General features: G+C 36.0%; 1 protein-coding gene across 4 annotated transcripts in view; it reads left to right on the forward strand.

The window, feature by feature from the left end:
- The window catches only part of FUT8 (fucosyltransferase 8), a 332,924-nt gene that overhangs the window by 245,962 nt on the left and 67,848 nt on the right, over positions 1–19,114 (forward strand). For all 4 annotated transcript variants that reach the window (XM_063089805.1, XM_063089804.1, XM_063089806.1 and 1 more), the window contains one exon: positions 17,725–17,962. In XM_063089805.1, the coding sequence (XP_062945875.1) occupies positions 17,725–17,962 (238 nt within the window). The remainder of the gene's footprint in view (positions 1–17,724; positions 17,963–19,114) is intronic.

Below are 19,114 nucleotides of genomic sequence, written 5' to 3' on the forward strand. Positions count from 1 at the left end.
GATATATTTCAGGAATGCAAGGCTGGTTAACTATTTAAAATCAGTTAATGTAATCTACCATATTAACAGTTTAAAGAAGAAAAACCCCTTGATTGTATCATGATCAGTGAAGAAAAAGCAATTTGACAAAATCCAACACCCATTCATGATAAAACACTCAGCAAACTAGGAATAGAAGGGACATTCTTCAATCTGATAAGGAACATTTGTAAACAAATTACGGGTAACATCACACTTAATGGTGAAAGACTAAATGCTTTCTCCCTAAAACTGGCATGAGGCAAGAATGTCCTTTCTCACAACTCCTGTTCAGCATCATAGTGGAAGTTCTATCCAGTGCAATAAGGCAGGACAAAAAAATAAATGGCATAAATACTAGAAAGAAAGAAAACTGTGTTTGTCTGTATAGAAAAATCCAAAATAATCTACCAAAACAACAAAAAATTTTCTAGAATTGATTAGTGAATTTAGGAAAGTCACAGGATACATGATCAACACACACAAATTAATTGTATTTCTACATCCTAGTAATACACAATAGAAACCAAATTTTTTTTTTTTTTTTTTTTGGTCGTTTTTTCGTGACCGGCATTCAGCCAGTGAGTGCACTGGTCATTCTTATATAGGATCCGAACCCGCGGCGGGAGCGTCGCCGCGTTCCCAGCGCAGCACTCTACCGAGTGTGCCACGGGCTCGGCCCTAGAAACCAAAATTTTAAAGCACAGTGCCATTTACACTTGCTCCAAAAAATAAAAATGCAGTATTTGGTAAAATTGCTTATGAAATGCTGATGAAAGAAATCAAAGCAGACCTAAATGAATGAATGAACATACTGAGCAGGACAGTGTAGGGACATGCCCCAGGGAGGCTGCTCACAGTACTCAGACTGGATCAGCCAAAGCCTGTGCATTAGGTGGGACAGGAGGGCAGGGATCAGCCATTAGGAGTTTGCAAATGGGATAGAGAGGATGGAGAAGGTCGGTGGTGCATGCATCTCTCTCTGGCAGAGATGCCTGCACACTTCCTTGGTGTGTACCTTCGCTTGGTAATAAAGCCCTGTTGTTTTTCTCTATCCCTCTTTTCCTTTCCTTTTGCTGGTGCCATTAAAAATTCTTTATTCATAGACTAAGAACCTGGATATGCTGCTCAGTAACAATACTGTGTTTCTGAATTGGAAGACTCAATATAGAAAAGATATCAGTTCTTTCCAAATTGTTCAATAGGTTTAACAAAATTTCTGTCAAAATCCCAGCAAGTCTTTCTATATATATATATATAAAGAATTTTGAAAAACAAAGTTGAAGAAATTATACTCTTCAGTTTTAATACTCATTATTACAGTAATCAAGATAGTGTGGTATTGGAGGAGGGTTAGAAACATGGATCACTGGAACAGAGTCCAACTTGATTTTTTTTTTAACTGAGGTGAAATTTACATAAAATTAGCCATTTTGAAATGAACAATTCAGTGGTATTTAGTGCATTCACAAGGTTGTGCAACCACCACCACTAGTTCTAAAACATTTCATCAGCTTAAAAGAAAACCCCATGCCCACTGAGCAGTTATTCCCCATTCCTTCCATTCCTTAGCACCTAGAAACCACCAGTTTGCATTCTCTATGGATTTACCTATTCTGAATGAAATTATTTAATATGTGTCCTTTTTTATCTGGCTTCTTACCATAGTGTTTTCAAGTTTCATCCACGTTGTAGCATGTATTAGTATAGTCATGCACTGCATAATGACATTTTGTTTGACAATGGACTGCATATGTGACAGAGGTCCCACAAGATTATAATGGCTATACCATATAGCCTAGGTGTGTAGCAGGCTATATCATACTTTGTGTAAGTACACTCCATGTTGTTCTCACAACGAAATCACCTTACGACGCATTTCTCAACGTGTCCCCATTGTTAAGCAACACATGACTCTACTTCATTCTTTTTATATGGCTGAATAACATTCCATTGTATGTATATAGCACAATTTGTTCAGCTGTTCATTTGCTGGTAAACATTTAGGCTGTTTCCACCTTTTTCTATTTGCAAATAGTACTGCTATGGACATGCCTCTACTGTATTTGTTTGACTACCAGTTTTCAGTTCTTCTGGGTATTTACCTAAGGAGTGCCCAGTTGATTTTTGAGAAAGGTGCAAAAATAAATAGTATTGGAACTGGACATCCCATAGGCAAAACATTAACCTTGGCCTAAACCTTATGCAAAATTAACTCAAAACGGATAATACATTTGACACATAAAATAAATGTAAAACTATAAACTTTTAGAGGAAAACATTGAAATAAATTTTTATGACCTGGGCTAAAAGTTCTTAAGCATGATACCAAAAGAATGACCAATAAAAAAAAATAATAAATTGAACTTATCAAAATTTAAAACTTTTGATCTGCGAAAGAGAATGAAAAGACAAGTCATAGAATGGGAGAAAATCTTTACAAAATCACATATCCAACAAAGGTCTTGTATCCAGAATGTACTAAGAACTCTGTAATCTTAATTGTAAGAAAAAATCCAATTTAAAAAATAGACAAAAGTTTGAGCAGACAGCTTAACAAAAGAGGTATATATATGACAATATACATATAAAAGCACATGAAAAAGTGTTCAAAATCATTAGCCACTAGGGAAATGCAACTTAAAAATATTACGAGATACAACTACACATCTATCAGAATGGCTAAGATAAAAAATACCAAGAATGTGTGTTGGGAAAATAAAATAGCTTGGTCAGGGCCCTTGCTTCCAGTCCAGTTGGGTGTGGTTTTAGCATGTCCATTGTAAGCAAATTATGTGTGCATGCGTGCGTGTGTGTGTTTGTGTGTGGAGTGAGTGCGCATATGCACCAATGTGTCTTTTGAGTTTTGTTGCTATTCTTGTGTTCTTCAGAAAGAGAGAGAGAGGGAGAGAGAGAGAGAGAGAGTCTTTGGTGAGGCAGGCTGGCGGGCATTTACCTCAGGCGTCTGCCCAGCACAGCCATGCTTTCCAACCTATGGCTCCAAGGAGCTTTTGGCCGGTTACCTAGCTCATAGACCTGCATGAAGGGGTCTGGTGGCCCAGCCTGATGTATAAAGGGTTTGTGACCCAGTATGTGAACGGGCTTGAAGAGTCTGTGTGCTCCAGACCTAGCCTTAGCTCGACAATCAGCCCAGTCAGTGCAGGATTACCAGCAGGTAAAAGAGCACCACAACCGGCGTAGTCATGGAGCCCGACAGTTGGCGATGTGGGCAGAATTCCAACATTAGCCACCACACTAGCCCCACATTGGGTGATGTTGACATGATTCCAGACATTAGCCTTAGCCGTAGTGCCACAATGTGGAACAACCTGTTCTTTCATGCATTACTTATGGGAATGTAAAATGGTAGTTTCCTATAAAGTTAAACATACCCTTACTGTATGATCCAGCGATCACATTCCTGTATATTTATCTTGAGAAATTAAAACTCATGTCTATACAGAAACCTCTAAATTTATGTATATAGCAACTTAATTTTTAATAACCAAAATCTGGAAACAATTCAAGTGTCCTCCAGTGGTTTAATAAACTGTGGTACAATCCACATAGTAGAATACTACTACTCAGTAATAAAAAGCAATGAACTACTGATATACACAGCTTGGATGGATCTCAAGAGCATTAAGCTGTGACAAAAAGCCAATTTCAAAAGGTTAAATACTGTAGGATTCCATTTACAATATTCTTAAAATGACTAAATTATAGTGATGGTGAACAGATAACAGTTTCCAGGGATTAAGGTTTGGGGGAAGGGTGTCACTTGCAAAAGGGAAATACTGGTTGAAACTCTGTTCCTGTGCAAAGGCTGCTGCAGATGTTTTGTTTTAAATAAAAGTAAGAGTAAGTTGCACTGTTCTGCTGGCTTTTCCATTCTGCAAAGTACCTTTCTTTTGGATAGTACTGGTAATTGTAGCACTTGTCTACTCACTAGCTTTAAAATCAAACCAACAATGATTAAACTAAATGTCAAAGGTGTGACTTTTGTTAATATACTGTGGTTAACTAATATGTTTTCATTGGGGAAAGTTTTGTGGAAGGCACATGGTAGCTGTACTGCTTTGGCAATTTATTATGGGTTTTAAATTATTTCAAAATAAAAATAAATACAGTGTTAAAGATTTTGAAGAATAAGTAAAATGAATCAGAGCACTGTTAACAGAGGTAATTTGAGAAAAGTGATCTTAAGAGGTTTTTTTTTTTTTTTTTCCTTAAAAAAAAATCTCTGAGTATTCCAAAGAAATACATGCTCAACTAACAGTGGATTCTCAGTGTATGGCTAGCTGCATGGAAAAATGATATAAAGCCTCTGGTGAAGAAGTAGCCAGATTTGCCATCAAGCCTTTGATGGGCTTGCCTTTATTCCTCTCCTTTCCCCCCTTCTACCCTCTTTTTCTTTCTCCCATCCCCCTTCCCTTTCCTCCTTTTCTTTCTTCTTCTTTTTCCTCCCCTCAGTCCTTCCTCCCTGTTTCCTTTTTTTCTGTCTTACTTCCTCTCTCCTGTTTCCTTCTCCCCCCCCCCCTTTTTTTCTTTTTCTTTTTAAAAGAGTACCTGCCATATCATCCCGTATTTTGCTTTTGAGGAAAAAGAACCTAATAAATAATGTTAAGGAAAATGTTCATGGAGGGCCTTTCTGAAATTCAGTCTTAATTTTGTAAGCACGCTGTTTTTTTTTTTTTTTTTTGTCTTTTTGTGACCGGCCTCACCTCGCTCAGCCAGTGAGCGCACGGGCCATCCTTATATAGGATCTGAACCCGCGGCGGGAGCACCGCTGCGCTCCCAGCGCTGCACTCTCCGGAGTGTAAGCACGCTGTTTTTTAACCTCACCAGTTCAACTAGTTCTGACACCTGGGAATCAGGCTATCAGTTTATGGAGAAAAGTTGAGGTGCTTGAGGAGATACATCTTCTATGCCTTTATATAGGATTGGTCGAATCTGGGTCTGCATGTAACTTAACTCTTCTCTATCCTTGGAGGGAGTTTCACTTACATTATATTCTTGAATGAGAGAATTAAACTGGATGTGTCTCATTCATTTTCTGTCTTTCCTCTGTGGCCCTTGTGGTAGCAGAAAATATTACTAAGGTTTGTTCTGGTGTCCAAGTCTCTTGAATTGGAATTGGGTATTTTCTGGAGACCACCTAGAACACTCAGAGATGACAGAATACTGTCTCGAAGACCCTCAGCAGAAGAAATGCCCCACATTTATTTGTTGTTTTCTTTGGATTTGTAAAATTTCCATCTTTAAAAAATGACTTTAAAACGTTCCATAGAGACTTCTAGGCAAAAAGCAAAAGTTTTAAAAGCGTATTTAAGGTAAGTCAGTTGTTGCTTTACTTAGCAAAATAAGCTTTCCTTTTCTATAACTATAGTAACTATCTGCCTTTGCTGCAGTCTGTCAGTATAACAGTCTATAAACTATGTATCTTGATATCTTTTCTCCATTAAGTTTCCACACTGAACTTTTACATAATATCCACAGGGAAATTGTTTTCCTGAAGCACTGGGTAGTCTATTTGGGCCTGAGCTGTTGTGTGTTGCCCTCACTACTTGCAACAGATTGTTCTTTGCTAGAGGGGTGAAAAGTAAACCTCCATACTCTTAACTTTGCTATGGAAATATTCTTGTTTAATATGTTAAGAGGCAATAATTTCCAGTCTTGGCTTTTAAAAATGAGAAAGCTTTTTAACTTTCTCTTTCATGGTTATTAACTATGTACAGACTTTTCATTTTAATTACCACTATGCAGTACTTCAATTCTTTTATTTGCTTCATTACCTTTTCTGCTTTGGTTTTGAAAATAATTTTGGAGAAATAAAATCAGATTGTTTTCAATACAATGAAATGCTTTCACCACACTATTCATGAATCTTTTTTTCATTACCAACACAAAACTAGATATTGTAAATCTTTTTAAACAAACAAATTAAAAACTGCGTAGTCTTGTTATTAGAGCAGACAAAGAACACAGTAAAATTTAACTTACCTGGTCTGACCGGTTTCTTTGGTTTGTACAGAGCTCTTTCCTTGGAGATCGGAACTATCTACTACTTAACTCCTCCCAAAAGAAGTAATGTTCTTAGGAGATGGAAGGGATCCCCTGGGGTTCTTATTTTCTTTTTTTTTTTTGGTTATGAATATTCATGAGCTACAAAGCTGATTGTCACCCCTTGTGCCTGTGATGTGAGGGCCAGATTCATGCTGGCAGCATACCCATCACCAGAAATTGCTTTTGTACCCCATGTTCCCACCCAATTATCCCCAACCTCCCACCTTCTCCCTCTTTTTCCCCCACTTCACTTTGTAGCCCAAGAAATGTTCTCTCCCTCTGCAAGTCCAACACACTACTGTGGTCTTTCTTTCCTTCCTTTTTTCTCTCTTAGCTCCCACATATAAGTGAGTGCATGTAGCATTTATCTCTCTGTGCTTTGCTTATTTCACTCAACACAAGTTTCTCCAGGTTCATCCATGTTGTTACCAATGGGAGTATTTCATTCTTTTTTATGGCAGAGTAGTACTCCATGGTGTATATATACCACAGTTTCCTTATCCAGTCATCCATTGATGGACATTGAGGTTGGTTCCATATCTTGGCCATAGTAAACAGAGCTGCGATGAACATAGGAGAGCAGGTATCTCTTCAACATGATGATTTCCATTCCTCTGGGTATATACCCAGAAGTGGGATTGCTGGATCGTATGGAAGATCTATCTGTAGTTTTTTGAGAAACCTCCATATTGTTTTCCATAGTGGTTGTACTAATTTACAGTCCCACCAACAGTGTAGGAGGAGTGTTCCCCTCTCTCTATACCCTTACCAGCATTTGTTATTCATTGTCTTTTTGATTATAGCCAGTCTAACTTGGATGAGATGGTATCTCAATGTAGTTTTAATTTGCATTTCCCTAATGACTAGTGATGTTGAGCATTTTTTCATGTACCTGTTGGCCATTTGTATGTCTTGCTTTGAAAAATGTCTATTTAGCTCCTTTACCCATTTTTAAATCCATATCCTACACAAGTGGCCAGATAGTGCTCTGAACCTGTACTCCTTGCTGTATCTTATGTTGAAGACATCACGGGGGAATAGATAAGGACCCTGGACAATGGATCAAGAGACCTGAATTCTAAATTCTGGCTTGCCTATTAGTTTGTTTTTGTGGCTATGGGCTTGACATCCCTTTTGTCTCTGTAGATGTAATTCAGTCGAACTGATTATTGAGCATTTACTCTTGGCAAGAGATGCCTGGAGATATTATGTCCAGTTTGTATTTACTAAATGTTTTCATTTGTTGTTGATTTAGCCTTTTTCTGCAATGTTTTTGTTCAGTAGTAACTCTGGGCAGATAAGTGAAAGAAATTACATTGTGGCTGGAAAATTTGTAGTCTGAAGAGGCTGTTATTTGTCTGTAGGGAAAATCTTTCTAAATATTTATTGCAAAAGACCATGATTTAATTTAAAAGCCACAAAATTAGTACTATTTGTAATATTACATTATTAATTCACAATTACTGTTAATTTACCAAGTGGAGACAGTGGAACCCTCTAAATCCTAATACTGTCTAAGTAATATAACAATGGCTGTGATTTTCTAGTGGATTCAAAATTATTCTTTTGTAGCAAATAAAAATTAACCTTGTGTCCTAATTTTAAATATGTCCGATAGTAACTATTTTCATATTTTAACCAAAGTAAAAGACTAAAATATTTTAGCATTATGATGATGCCCTCACTAAATTAGTAATTATTTATTTTTAAGGACTGCTGCTTCTTTTAATATACCATCCTGGTTAGAGGCATACTGACAAGTATAGTTCCAAATGTTGATTCATAGGGCAGTGAGAGCAAATACAGATTTTGGTTTTGTTGAGACAGGGTCATTCTTGGGAACTAACATGTCAGAAGAAATGCCTTAGATAGTGTAAAAATAATAATTGAAGAAAAGAAAAAGGGAGCTGAACAAAGAACTCTATCATATCTTAAGTCCTTATTTCTTGATTTATATGTACTGTGGTGACAGCTTTGCTGATGAATTATAACTACAATAATGTTACATGACATTATTTGCTTATAAGGGTCCATGACTGGGCCACCTTGTAGCACTAAATGCAAAAAATAAAAAATAAAAAAATACAAAATTGCATTTATCCAGTATGAAATAATGTTTCTTGAGATTATGAGGAAAAAGGAGATGGTATATTTGAATTAATTTTGAGCATATACCGTTGTATTTAGCCTCATAGTGTCTCTGAGAAGGAAGGGTGGGTGAGCAGAGAGAGGTAATTTTTGTCTCAATTTTAAATTAACAAATGGAAGCAAACTCACACAATTGAGTTCATAACATAGCCTTCACTGAAGCACAATCATATATTAAACTTCTCTATCCAAAGGTCTTCATTAGAGCATGTTGTCTCAAGTAATTTTGACAAATTTACTTTGTTTTTCTAAAATTTGAATAGTAATCATCATCATTGCAAGGAGCTAGAATGTGTCTGCCAATTGATGAGCCTGACTTTAAGACCCCATATATAAAACTCTCACATTATAAACATAATTTATGGAATTTATAATTTATCTTTGGTCTTCAAATTATTCTAAACAACAAGGACTCCCACTGAATAATGAAAAGAAGTACATTTTCTTAGAATTTTATAAACACAATAAATTATATCGTTCAAGTTTTAGCTTAAATGCAGTTTTATTCATAACCCTTCCAGTCCAACCTAAAGTGATTTTTTCCACTTTTACTCCTTAATTCCTTATTTATCAGAGTCTTAGAACATTTTAGTTATCTATTACTATAGTTATTTGTATATATGATTTCTTATTTTATTGAATATTATCTCCCATGGTTTATTGCATATATTAGGTGCTTAATAAATATTTCTTGAATGAACAAAAGTTGACCTGTACTTGTTCAGTGAGTGGTACTCAAGGCAGAAAGAGAGCTCTTCTGGGAAGATGGCAGGCTAGAGGAGCCCAGGGTACAGTCCTCTTGAAGTAGAAGATCAAAACAGGACCATCGCCACTGCTGCCACAATTGCCAGAGCTATTAGCTGGTCCAAGAATCATCAACCATCTTCTTGCAGAGCAGTTTCCACACAGCATCAGTCACATGGGGAGCCAGCTGCCACCAAGGACATGATAGCCCTGTTGGAGGCCACTGCAGTTGCCACCGCCTCAACACAGGAAGCTCACTGCTGCCATGGACACTGTAGCCCCGTGGGAATTCTGCTACAACCACTACAGACACTGTGGCCCCGTGAGAGGTTGATGCAGTTGCTGCCATACAAGAAGACTGCCTCCTCCACAGACATCATATAGCCCCACAGGAGGCCGCTACAGCCACCATTGCTGCCAGTGCTGCTGTCAGATGAGCAGACATCAATGCAGAGATGCCAGAAACATGAGAAAACAAAAAAATATGACACCACCAAATGAACATAATAATTCTCAAGTACCAGACCCAATAGAGTAGGAAACCAGTGAAATGACTGGAAAGGAATTCCAAGCAACAATCTTAAGGAAACTCAATGAAGTACAAGAAGAATCAGTTAGATAACACAATGAAATGAAAAAAACGATTCAAGATTTGAAAGAGGAAATTTACAAAGTGATTAATACATTTAAAAAGAATGTAGCAGAACTCATGGAAATGAAGGATTCATTCAACAAAATAAAAAACAAAACCAAGAGCTTAGGTAGCAGCTAGAACAAGCAGAAAAAGTAATTTCTGATCTTGAAGCCAGTCTTTTTGAAATAACTAAGGCAGACAAAAAAAGAAAAAGAAAAAATCTAAGAGAGCTAGCAGAAATCCTTACATGCCCAAACATCTGAATCATGGGTGTACCAGAAGAGGAGGAGAAAGGAAAGGCATTGAAAACATATTCAGCAAAATAATGGAAGAAACCTGTACAGGTATAGGGAGAGACAGGGACCTTCAGATACTGGAGGCTTAAAGATCCCCAAACAGATTCAACCCAAAAAGATTCTCTCTGAGACACATTATAGTCAACTGGCAAAGCTCAAAGACAAAGAGAGAATCCTAAAAGCAGCAAATGAAAAGCATCAAGTCACCTATAAGGGAACCCCCATTAGACTAACAGCAGACTTCTCAACAGAAACTCTACAGGCCAGAAGAAAATGGGATGATATATTCAAATATTAAAAGAGAAAAACTACCAGCCAAGAATACTATACCCAGTAAGGCTATTTATTCTTCAGAAATGAAGGAGAAATACTGTATTTCTTCGAGAAGCAAAAACTGCAGACATTCACCATCATGACCAGCCCTGCAAGAAATCTTCAAGGGAGTCCTGAATCTGGAATCCAAAAAAACAGTAACCACTTCCGTGAATAAACAAGAAAGAACAAAACTCACTGGTAGAACAAAAATGCAAATGAGAAGGAGACAGAAACTAAATCTTACCCCCTCAAAAAACCAACAAACACTGAATATAAATGATGAAGGGAAGAAAGGAACAAAGATATTTAAACCATCCAAGTGAAAATCAATAAAATGCCAGGAGTAAGACAATACCTTTCAATAACAACCCTAAATGTGAATGAATTAAACACACCACTGATTGGATTAAAAAGCTAGGCGCAACTGTATGCTGTCTATAAGAGACTCGCTTCACCTGTGAAGACACACACAGACAAATAGTGAAGTAATGAAAAAAGATATACCATGCAAATGGAAACCCAAACAAACAGGAATAGCTATTCTTATATCAGATAAAATGTACTTTAAAACGAAAACCATAAAAAGAGACACAGAAGGCAATGATATAATGTTAAAGGGATCTATCTAGCAAGAAGATAAAACAATCATAAATATATATGCACCCAACTTCAGAACATCCAGCTATATAAAGCAAACGCTATTAGACCTAAAGAAAGAGATAGACCCCACTATGATAATAATTGGAGACCTGAATATCCCTCTCTCAACATTGGACAGATCATCCAGGCAATAAATCAACAGAGAAACACAGGATTTAAACTACACATTAGATCAATTGGACTTAGCAGATATCTGCAGAACATTTCATCCAACAACCACAGAATATACATTTTTCTCATCAGCACATGGAACGTTCTCTAAGATAGACCACATGTGAGGTCATAAGTCAAGTCTCAACAAATTTAAAAAAATTAAATCATTTCAAGTATCTTTTCAGATGGCAACAGATCAAAATGAGAAATAAATAATGAGTGAAACTTTGGAAAGTATACAAACACATAGAAATTGAATAACATGCTCCTGAACAACATATGGGTCAAAGAAGAAATTAAACAGGAAATCAAAAAGTTTCTTGAAACCAATGAAAATAAAGACACATCATACCAAAGCAAAACTTGTGGATACAACAAAAGCAGTATGAAAGTGAAGTTTGCTGCAATAAACGCTTATGTCAAAGGAAAGATTTCAAATAAACAACCTAATGGTACACCTAAAAGAATTAGGAAAATAAGAAAAATCCAACCCCAAAATTAGTAGATAAAAAGAAGTAACTAAGATCAAGCAGAACTAAATGAAATAGAGACCCCCAAAACAATACACAAGGTCAGTGAAACAAAATGTTGGTTCTTTGAGATGATAAACAAAATAGACACCATTAGCTAGGCTAACTAAAAAAAGAAGGAAGATCCAAAAACAAAAATCAGAAATGACAAAGAAGACATTACAACCAATACCACAGAAATACAGAGAATCATTAGAGATAATTATAAATAATTATATGTCAACAAATTTGAAAACCTGGAGGTAATGGGTAAATTTCTGGACACATAGAACTACCAAGACTAAACCTAGAACAAAAAACTTCTCGAACAGACCAATAACAAGCAATGTGATTGAAGCAGTAATCAGCAGTCTTCCAATAAAGAAAAGCCCGGGGACTGGATAACTTTAGTGCTGAATTCTACCAAACCTTTAAAGAGGAATTAATACCAATTCTCTTCAAGCTATTCCAAAAAATTGAAACAGAAGCCATTCTCCCTAACTCATTCTGCAAGGCCAGTATTTTCCTTGTACCAAAACCAGACAAAGATACAACAAAAGAAGAGAACTACAGGCCAATATCTTTGATGAACATGGACACAAAATCCTCAACAAAATATTGGCAAACAATATAGTAACACATCAAAGAAATTATACTCCATGGTCAAGTGGGATTCATCCCAGGGAGGCAGGGATGGTTCAACATTTGCAAGTCAATAAATGTGACACACCACATCAACAAAATCAAGGACAAAAGCCATATGATTATCTCAGTAGACACAGAAAAAGCATTTGACAAAATTCAACATCCTTTCATGATAAAGACTCTCAGCAAATTAGTTAAAGAAGGAAAGTATCTCAACACAATAAAAGCCACATATGACAAACCCATCATTAATATCATCCTGAATGGAAAAAAGCTTTCGACTTAAGAACAGGATCAAGACAAGGTTGCCCACTCTCACCACTCCTATTCAACATAGTATTGGAAGTACTAGCCAGAACTATCAGGCAAGAGAAAGAAATAAAGGGCATCCACATTGGAAAAGATGAAGTCAAACTGTCTCTATTTGCAGATTTTGTGATCCTAAATTTAGGAAAACCTAAAGACACTACAAAAACCTCTTAGAGCTGGTAAATGATTTGAGTAAAGTTGCAGGATACAAAATCAATGTGAAAATCAGTAGCATTTTTATACTCTAGTGACAAACTAGCAGAAAAACAAATCAAGAAATCAAGCCCATTTACAATAGTCACCAAAAAATATAAGATACCTAGGAATCAGTTTAACAAAGGAGGTGAAAGATCTTTACAATGAGAACTACAAATCTCTATAGAAGGAAATTAAAGAGGACACGAAAAGATGGAAGGGCATTCCACATTCTTGGATTGGAAGAATTAACATTGTGAAAATGTCCATACTACCCAAAGCAATCTACAGATTTAGTGCAATCCTCATCAAAATACCAATGACATTCTTCACAGAAATAGAGCAAACAATCCTAACATTCGTATGAAACAACAAAAGACCCAAAATACTCAAAGCACTCCTGAGCAAAAAGATAAAGCCAGAGGCAATACACTGTCTGACTTGAAATTACACCACAAAGCTATAGTAACCCAAACAGTATGGTACTGGCATAAAAACAGATGCACAGCTAATAGAACAGAATAGAGAATACAGAAAGCAACCCACACTCTTACTGCCAAGTGATCTTTGACAAAGTCACCAAGAACATACATTGGGGAAAAGACTACCTCTTCAATAAATGGTGCTGGGAAAAGTAGACATCCATATGTAGAAGAATGAAACTAGACCTCTACCTCTTGCCATATACCAATATCAACCCAAAATGGTTTAAGGACATATATAAGACATACGTAAAACTACTAAAAGAAAATATAGGGGTAATACTTCAGGAAGTAGGACTGGGCAAAGACTCTATGAACAAGACCCCAAAAGCACAGAGAAGAAAAAAATAAATAAACAAATTGGATTTTATGAAGCTAAAAAGCTTCTGCACAGCAAAAGAAACAGTTAACAGAGTGAAAAGACAACCTACAGAATGGGAGAAAGTATTTGCAATCTGTGCATCTGACAAGGGATTAATATCAAGAATATACAAGGAACTCAAACAACTTAACAGGAGAAAAGACAAGTAACCTGATTTAAAAATGCACAAAGGAGCTGAGTAGGCATTTCTCAAAGGGAAATATACAGACAGCCAACAGACACATGAAGAACTGCTCAACATCACTAAGCATCAGGGAAATGCAAATCAAAACCGCATTGAGTTATCATCTTACCCCAGTTAGACTGGCTATTATCAAAAAGACAGAATAACAAATGTTGGTGAGGACGCAGAGAAAGGGGAACTCTCCTACACTGGTGGTGGGACTGTAAATTAGTGCAGCTATAATGGAAAACAGTACTGAGCTTCTCAAACAACTACAGATAGAACTGCACTATGATCCAGCAATCCCACTGTGGGGTATATTCCCAGAGGAATGGAAATCATCATGTTGAAGTGATACCTGCACTCCCATGTTCTTTGCCACCCTATTTACCATAGCTAGGATATGGAACCAACCTAAATGTCCACTGATGGATGACTGGATAAGAAAAATGTAGTATATATACACAATGGAATACTACTCAGCCATAAAAAAGAATGAAATTCTGCCATTCGCAGCATGAGGGGGGGGAGTTGCAAGGAATTGTTAAAGGGCCGCAAAAAATGATTACTGTGTATATTGTTGAATATGTTAATTATTCCTATTTGAGCATCACATATTTAAAACAGGTTTTAATATTCAACTATGTACCCCATGGATATGTATAATTAACTATGTTTCAAAAAAAAAGAATGAATGAACATTAAATAGGCAGAAGGAGGGAACATGATTGAGACTCTCCCCCAGGGAACTTGTGGAGGCGTTTTCAGTCTGTACTCTCTCATCTTCTACTCCCAAATAAGAAGTACATTACTTCCTACTGAGCCTCCTTGTGCTGGAGTGTATTATGGTGTGTGTGTGTGTGTGTGTGTGTGTGTGTGTGTGTGTGTGTGTGTGTGTGTGTGTGTGTGTGTGTGTGTGTGTTTGTGGTGAGTGGATATGTGGATGAGTGGAGGGAATACTGTAAAAGGGGAAGGAGGGAAAGATTGATAAGAATCACAATAAGTAAAACAATATGCCTGCTGTCTTGCATAACTGGTAGATATATGTATAGATATATATATATGGAAGAGAGTATGTTAGGCAAACTGGAAACAATTGGAAAAACAGATTATATCATCAGAAATAAAAAGTGTTAATGTGATTGAAATAAGGCCTCTTTTTAGTAATGAGGCCCTTCTACATATTCTTTCTTGTGGTTGAGAAACATGTTCAAGCCTTTTGCAGGCATCAAGTAAAAAGTATAAAACTAGTGTCAGTGGTTATTGACAAAGGCGATTAGGTAAGAAATTTGAAGATTACAAAACTATGGCTCTGTTTCTCCTTTACAGACTCCCATATATCTTTTTATGTTTATTGCTACTCTGTAACAATCGTGGATAACAAAAATTTAGCTCAGATTACAGGTTTCTTATAAAGTTCCTTTCCATCAGAATAAATCCCTGTCCATCTCAGAGTTGTTGTTTTTTTTGTTTGTTTGTTTGTTTTTTTAAAGTCCTCTCCATTTACCTTAGAAATATCTACTTGTTTTTTCCCAGTATTTATTCTGGTGAACCTAATCTTGTGTTAGGAAGAAATATACCTTTCCTATTTCTCACTGTCTTCTGCTTTTTTCTAGACCTTTTATGAACAAGATCTTTTGAATATTCCAGACTCAAATATTATTATGACAAAAAATTGAACTGTGGCTGTGCATTTTTTCAGTGTTTTTTTACTGTTATCATTCTAAACAGTGATTCATTTTCTCTTATGGCTCTCTGCCTTGGAGTCTTCCATTGATTACTTTATACATGTAGACCTTTCTCATTTCAAAACCAAGCATAATGGGGTTTCCCCCCTTTCTTTGTGGTGCCTATGACATAATGTAAACAATTAATATTCAAGGTACTTCAAAAAGTTCATGGAAAAATAGAACTGAAAGATAACTACAAATCTTTCCACGAACTTTTTGAAGTACCCTGATATTCTCTTTTCCACTTGATTTGAGGCACACTAAATGTTATGAATAAGCCTCTTTCATAAATTGACCTTTCCTTTCTCTTAGGTCTCAGCTCTTATGCTCAAAGCATTGGGTTGTAACTAAACTTTTCTATTAAAACCCACAGTAGATGTGCTTCTTAAATGAAGATGTCTTTTTTAAAAGAAATCTGTAGCTTTCAAACTAAATGCAAGATGCTTCAAACATTATGTTCCCCTACTCTTTTTTTCCTTAAAAAAATGTAAAGGCTAACTAACCTAAAGTGGAATAATAGTGGAAACTGGGCATGGGGTATATGGGAACTCTCTGTACTGCCTTTGCAATAATTTAGTACATATTTGTGTCCTAAAAGGAAAAATTTATTGAAAAATATATGAAGGACATTTTCTTTTTTGACCACATGAATTTTAAAGATATTCCAATACTATATTTCTCACAAAATGTCAGTGTTATTTATCTGCCCTCTTGATAGACTACTGAGTCAATAATAAAGTTTTGGATCAATTTGAGAACATTATTTATTCCCAGGATTCTTGTATAATATCATACAGAAATTAAATAATGTAGGTCTCCCATACCCAGATGACTGCACACTCCTGTTCCTCTCAAATCTTTTGTGTCTATAGTAACAAGAATAGGAGTGCTTGTTGCCTTAGGAATATGCCATGAATTCATAGTCTCAAGTGAAAAGAATCAGCAACTCTAATATTTGATTGTGAAAACAGTATTGACTAAATCTTGCTGAATTTTATCAGGGCTCTCTTGGATTCATAAGGGCTCTAACTTCCTGAGGTTCTTGATGACACTGTTTCTGCTTTAATCTAAAAAAGACCAGCTTGCCATGACACATTTAAATATGAAAGGTACCTCTTCTGAAGATAGCTTGTATCACATTTTCCCTTCTCAGCTTTTCCTTCAGAATAATTTTATAGCCTCACCATCTTAGCTTTTGTTTCTAGGGCTCTCCTTGACAGAACAGGTGATATACTGGAAAATAGTTTTAGATTTGGGGTTTGATGACTGCTTTATTCAAAGCTCATATAAATTGAGAACTGTTACCTTACCTCTTGCCATGTGGAAAAAAAAGATTCTGTTCGTAGAAGCACCCATCCTCACTCTTCCCTTGAAGACAAAATAGCCTAGAAAACTTCTCAGTCTAAAGAGTCCCTGTCAAAACAAATTGTTATATGAGGAACTAAGATGCCTAGGGATATTTGGTAACAGCTCATACAAATTAGAGCAGAATTGAAACTTTAGAATGGAAAAAAAAATTCTCGTATTAGCTAACCATTTGCTAACTATCTATGGCAAAGCATATAAATAGAAAAATGGATCTCCTGATTAAAAATAGTATAACACATTCTCAAGATAGCGAGTATAGAACTTGTTCTATATTCGATTGTGAAAATTGCTGTTAGCAATCATCAGGGATGGTTTAAAAAAAATTTTTTTTTTCGTGACGGATATTTTGTAATTGTTGAATTCAGATATCCCTTTTACTCAGTGGCTTTTACTTCATGATGAAAAGAATAGATTTTGTTTGTAACATGTAGAACTCTGGAGATAGACGAAATTAATAGATACGTTAGAGTTTTTCCTTTAAGATAATTTGAGTTTCATCACAGAAGGTAAGCTCAGAACGCTGAAGTGCTGTTGGAGTAAATGAACTGTTTTGCTTCTTTAATAAACATCTCAATGTATGCAACTTTGAGTTCAGAGATGATCACATTTACATGTTCTGAGTGATAGAGAAGTGAAAGAATTTTTTTTAGAATGTAACCACTTAATTTCATGTTTGTTTAGTGATGTTTCCAAAGTAACTGTTCTTTTTCACTGCCATCTCCATGAACTTGCACATAAAATTTTCACTGGATTATTTGATCCAAAAAAGCTGGATTCTCTGCTTAATATGAAATATACTGACTCAGTCCTGGCTTATTGTGTGATTTTTGATACTTGTCACCTGTAAAGAGAAGTTGAGCTCTCAGTAGAGTTTTTCTTCACCTTTGTTTTTCTTTCTCCCTGACAGAATCCTAAGGACTGCAGCAAAGCCAAGAAGCTGGTATGTAATATCAACAAAGGCTGTGGCTATGGCTGTCAACTCCATCATGTGGTTTACTGCTTCATGATTGCATATGGCACCCAGCGAACACTCATCTTGGAATCTCAGAATTGGCGCTATGCTACTGGTGGTTGGGAGACTGTGTTTAGACCTGTAAGTGAGACATGTACAGACAGATCTGGCATCTCCACTGGTCACTGGTCAGGTAAGGAATCTGCACAGCATGTCAGATCTCTGGGTTGAACCACTGCATGACCGTATTATCAGATTTCTAGGTACAACTTTACGGATTGTAGTCATCTTTTGCTCTGGATCCATGATTGCCATGCATTATCCAGATAAAATCTAGAAGAACAGTACTTTATTTTTAAAGTATTTATGATCTATTTCATTTTTATCTGGATCTCTAGTACATTTATATCTGGATTTAGCAAAATCACTGTTTTTTTTCAAGAAGCATAATTTAATCTTTTAATAATAATGATGATGATATACCTTTGACTTTTTATGGTGCTTTTACATTATTGAACTCATTTGATCCTTATCATTATTGTATAAAGTAGACTAGTGGTTCTCAAATTTTAGCATGCATAAGAATTACCTGGAGGGCTTGTTAAAACACCAATTTCTGATACAAAAGATCTGGGGTGCTGCCTGAGAATTTGCGTTTCTGACAAAATTTCCAGATCTAGCAACCATGCTTTGAGAACTGCTGAGGTAGACTGTGCAGATAACTGTATCTTCATCTTATAGTTAAGGACAATGAAGCCTTATTTGTTTATGTGATTTTGATTTTATTCAAGAAACATTTGATGAAAAGTAATGTAACTAAGGTACTATGTTAGGCATTATAAGGAGATATAAAGATCAATAAGAAATTTCCCTTCTCCCCAAGGAAGTAGTTATAGAGGGGCTAGATTATAGATGGGATTTCTTACTACTAGTCTAGTGCTCTTCTTTCCATAATCATGATGTTTAAACAAGACCTAAAGTTGGGCTACATTTGTTAAAATCCTGGCTGTATCATTTTGTAATCTTGGGCAAGTTACTTAACATAGGCTAGTTTCATTATGAGTAAAACAAGGAATAATAACTTACCTCATTCAATTGTTGGTTGGATTAAATGAAATAATATATGTGATGTACTTAGCAGGGTAGCTGATATGTATATGAGCCCTAGTAATTGTCAGCTGCTATTAATAGCCTTTGTTCTTTGAGCAAATATATAATGAGTGCCTATAGTGTGGCAGATACTGAACTAAGTGATTAGGATAAATGTTAAGCAATACAATACACTGTCTTTACACTCACATCTTGTGCAAAGTCAAACATTTTTCAAAAAGCTAAGGCATTTCAG

The sequence above is a fragment of the Cynocephalus volans genome, chromosome 3, assembly GCF_027409185.1.
Source record: "Cynocephalus volans isolate mCynVol1 chromosome 3, mCynVol1.pri, whole genome shotgun sequence".
Lineage (NCBI taxonomy): Eukaryota > Metazoa > Chordata > Mammalia > Dermoptera > Cynocephalidae > Cynocephalus > Cynocephalus volans.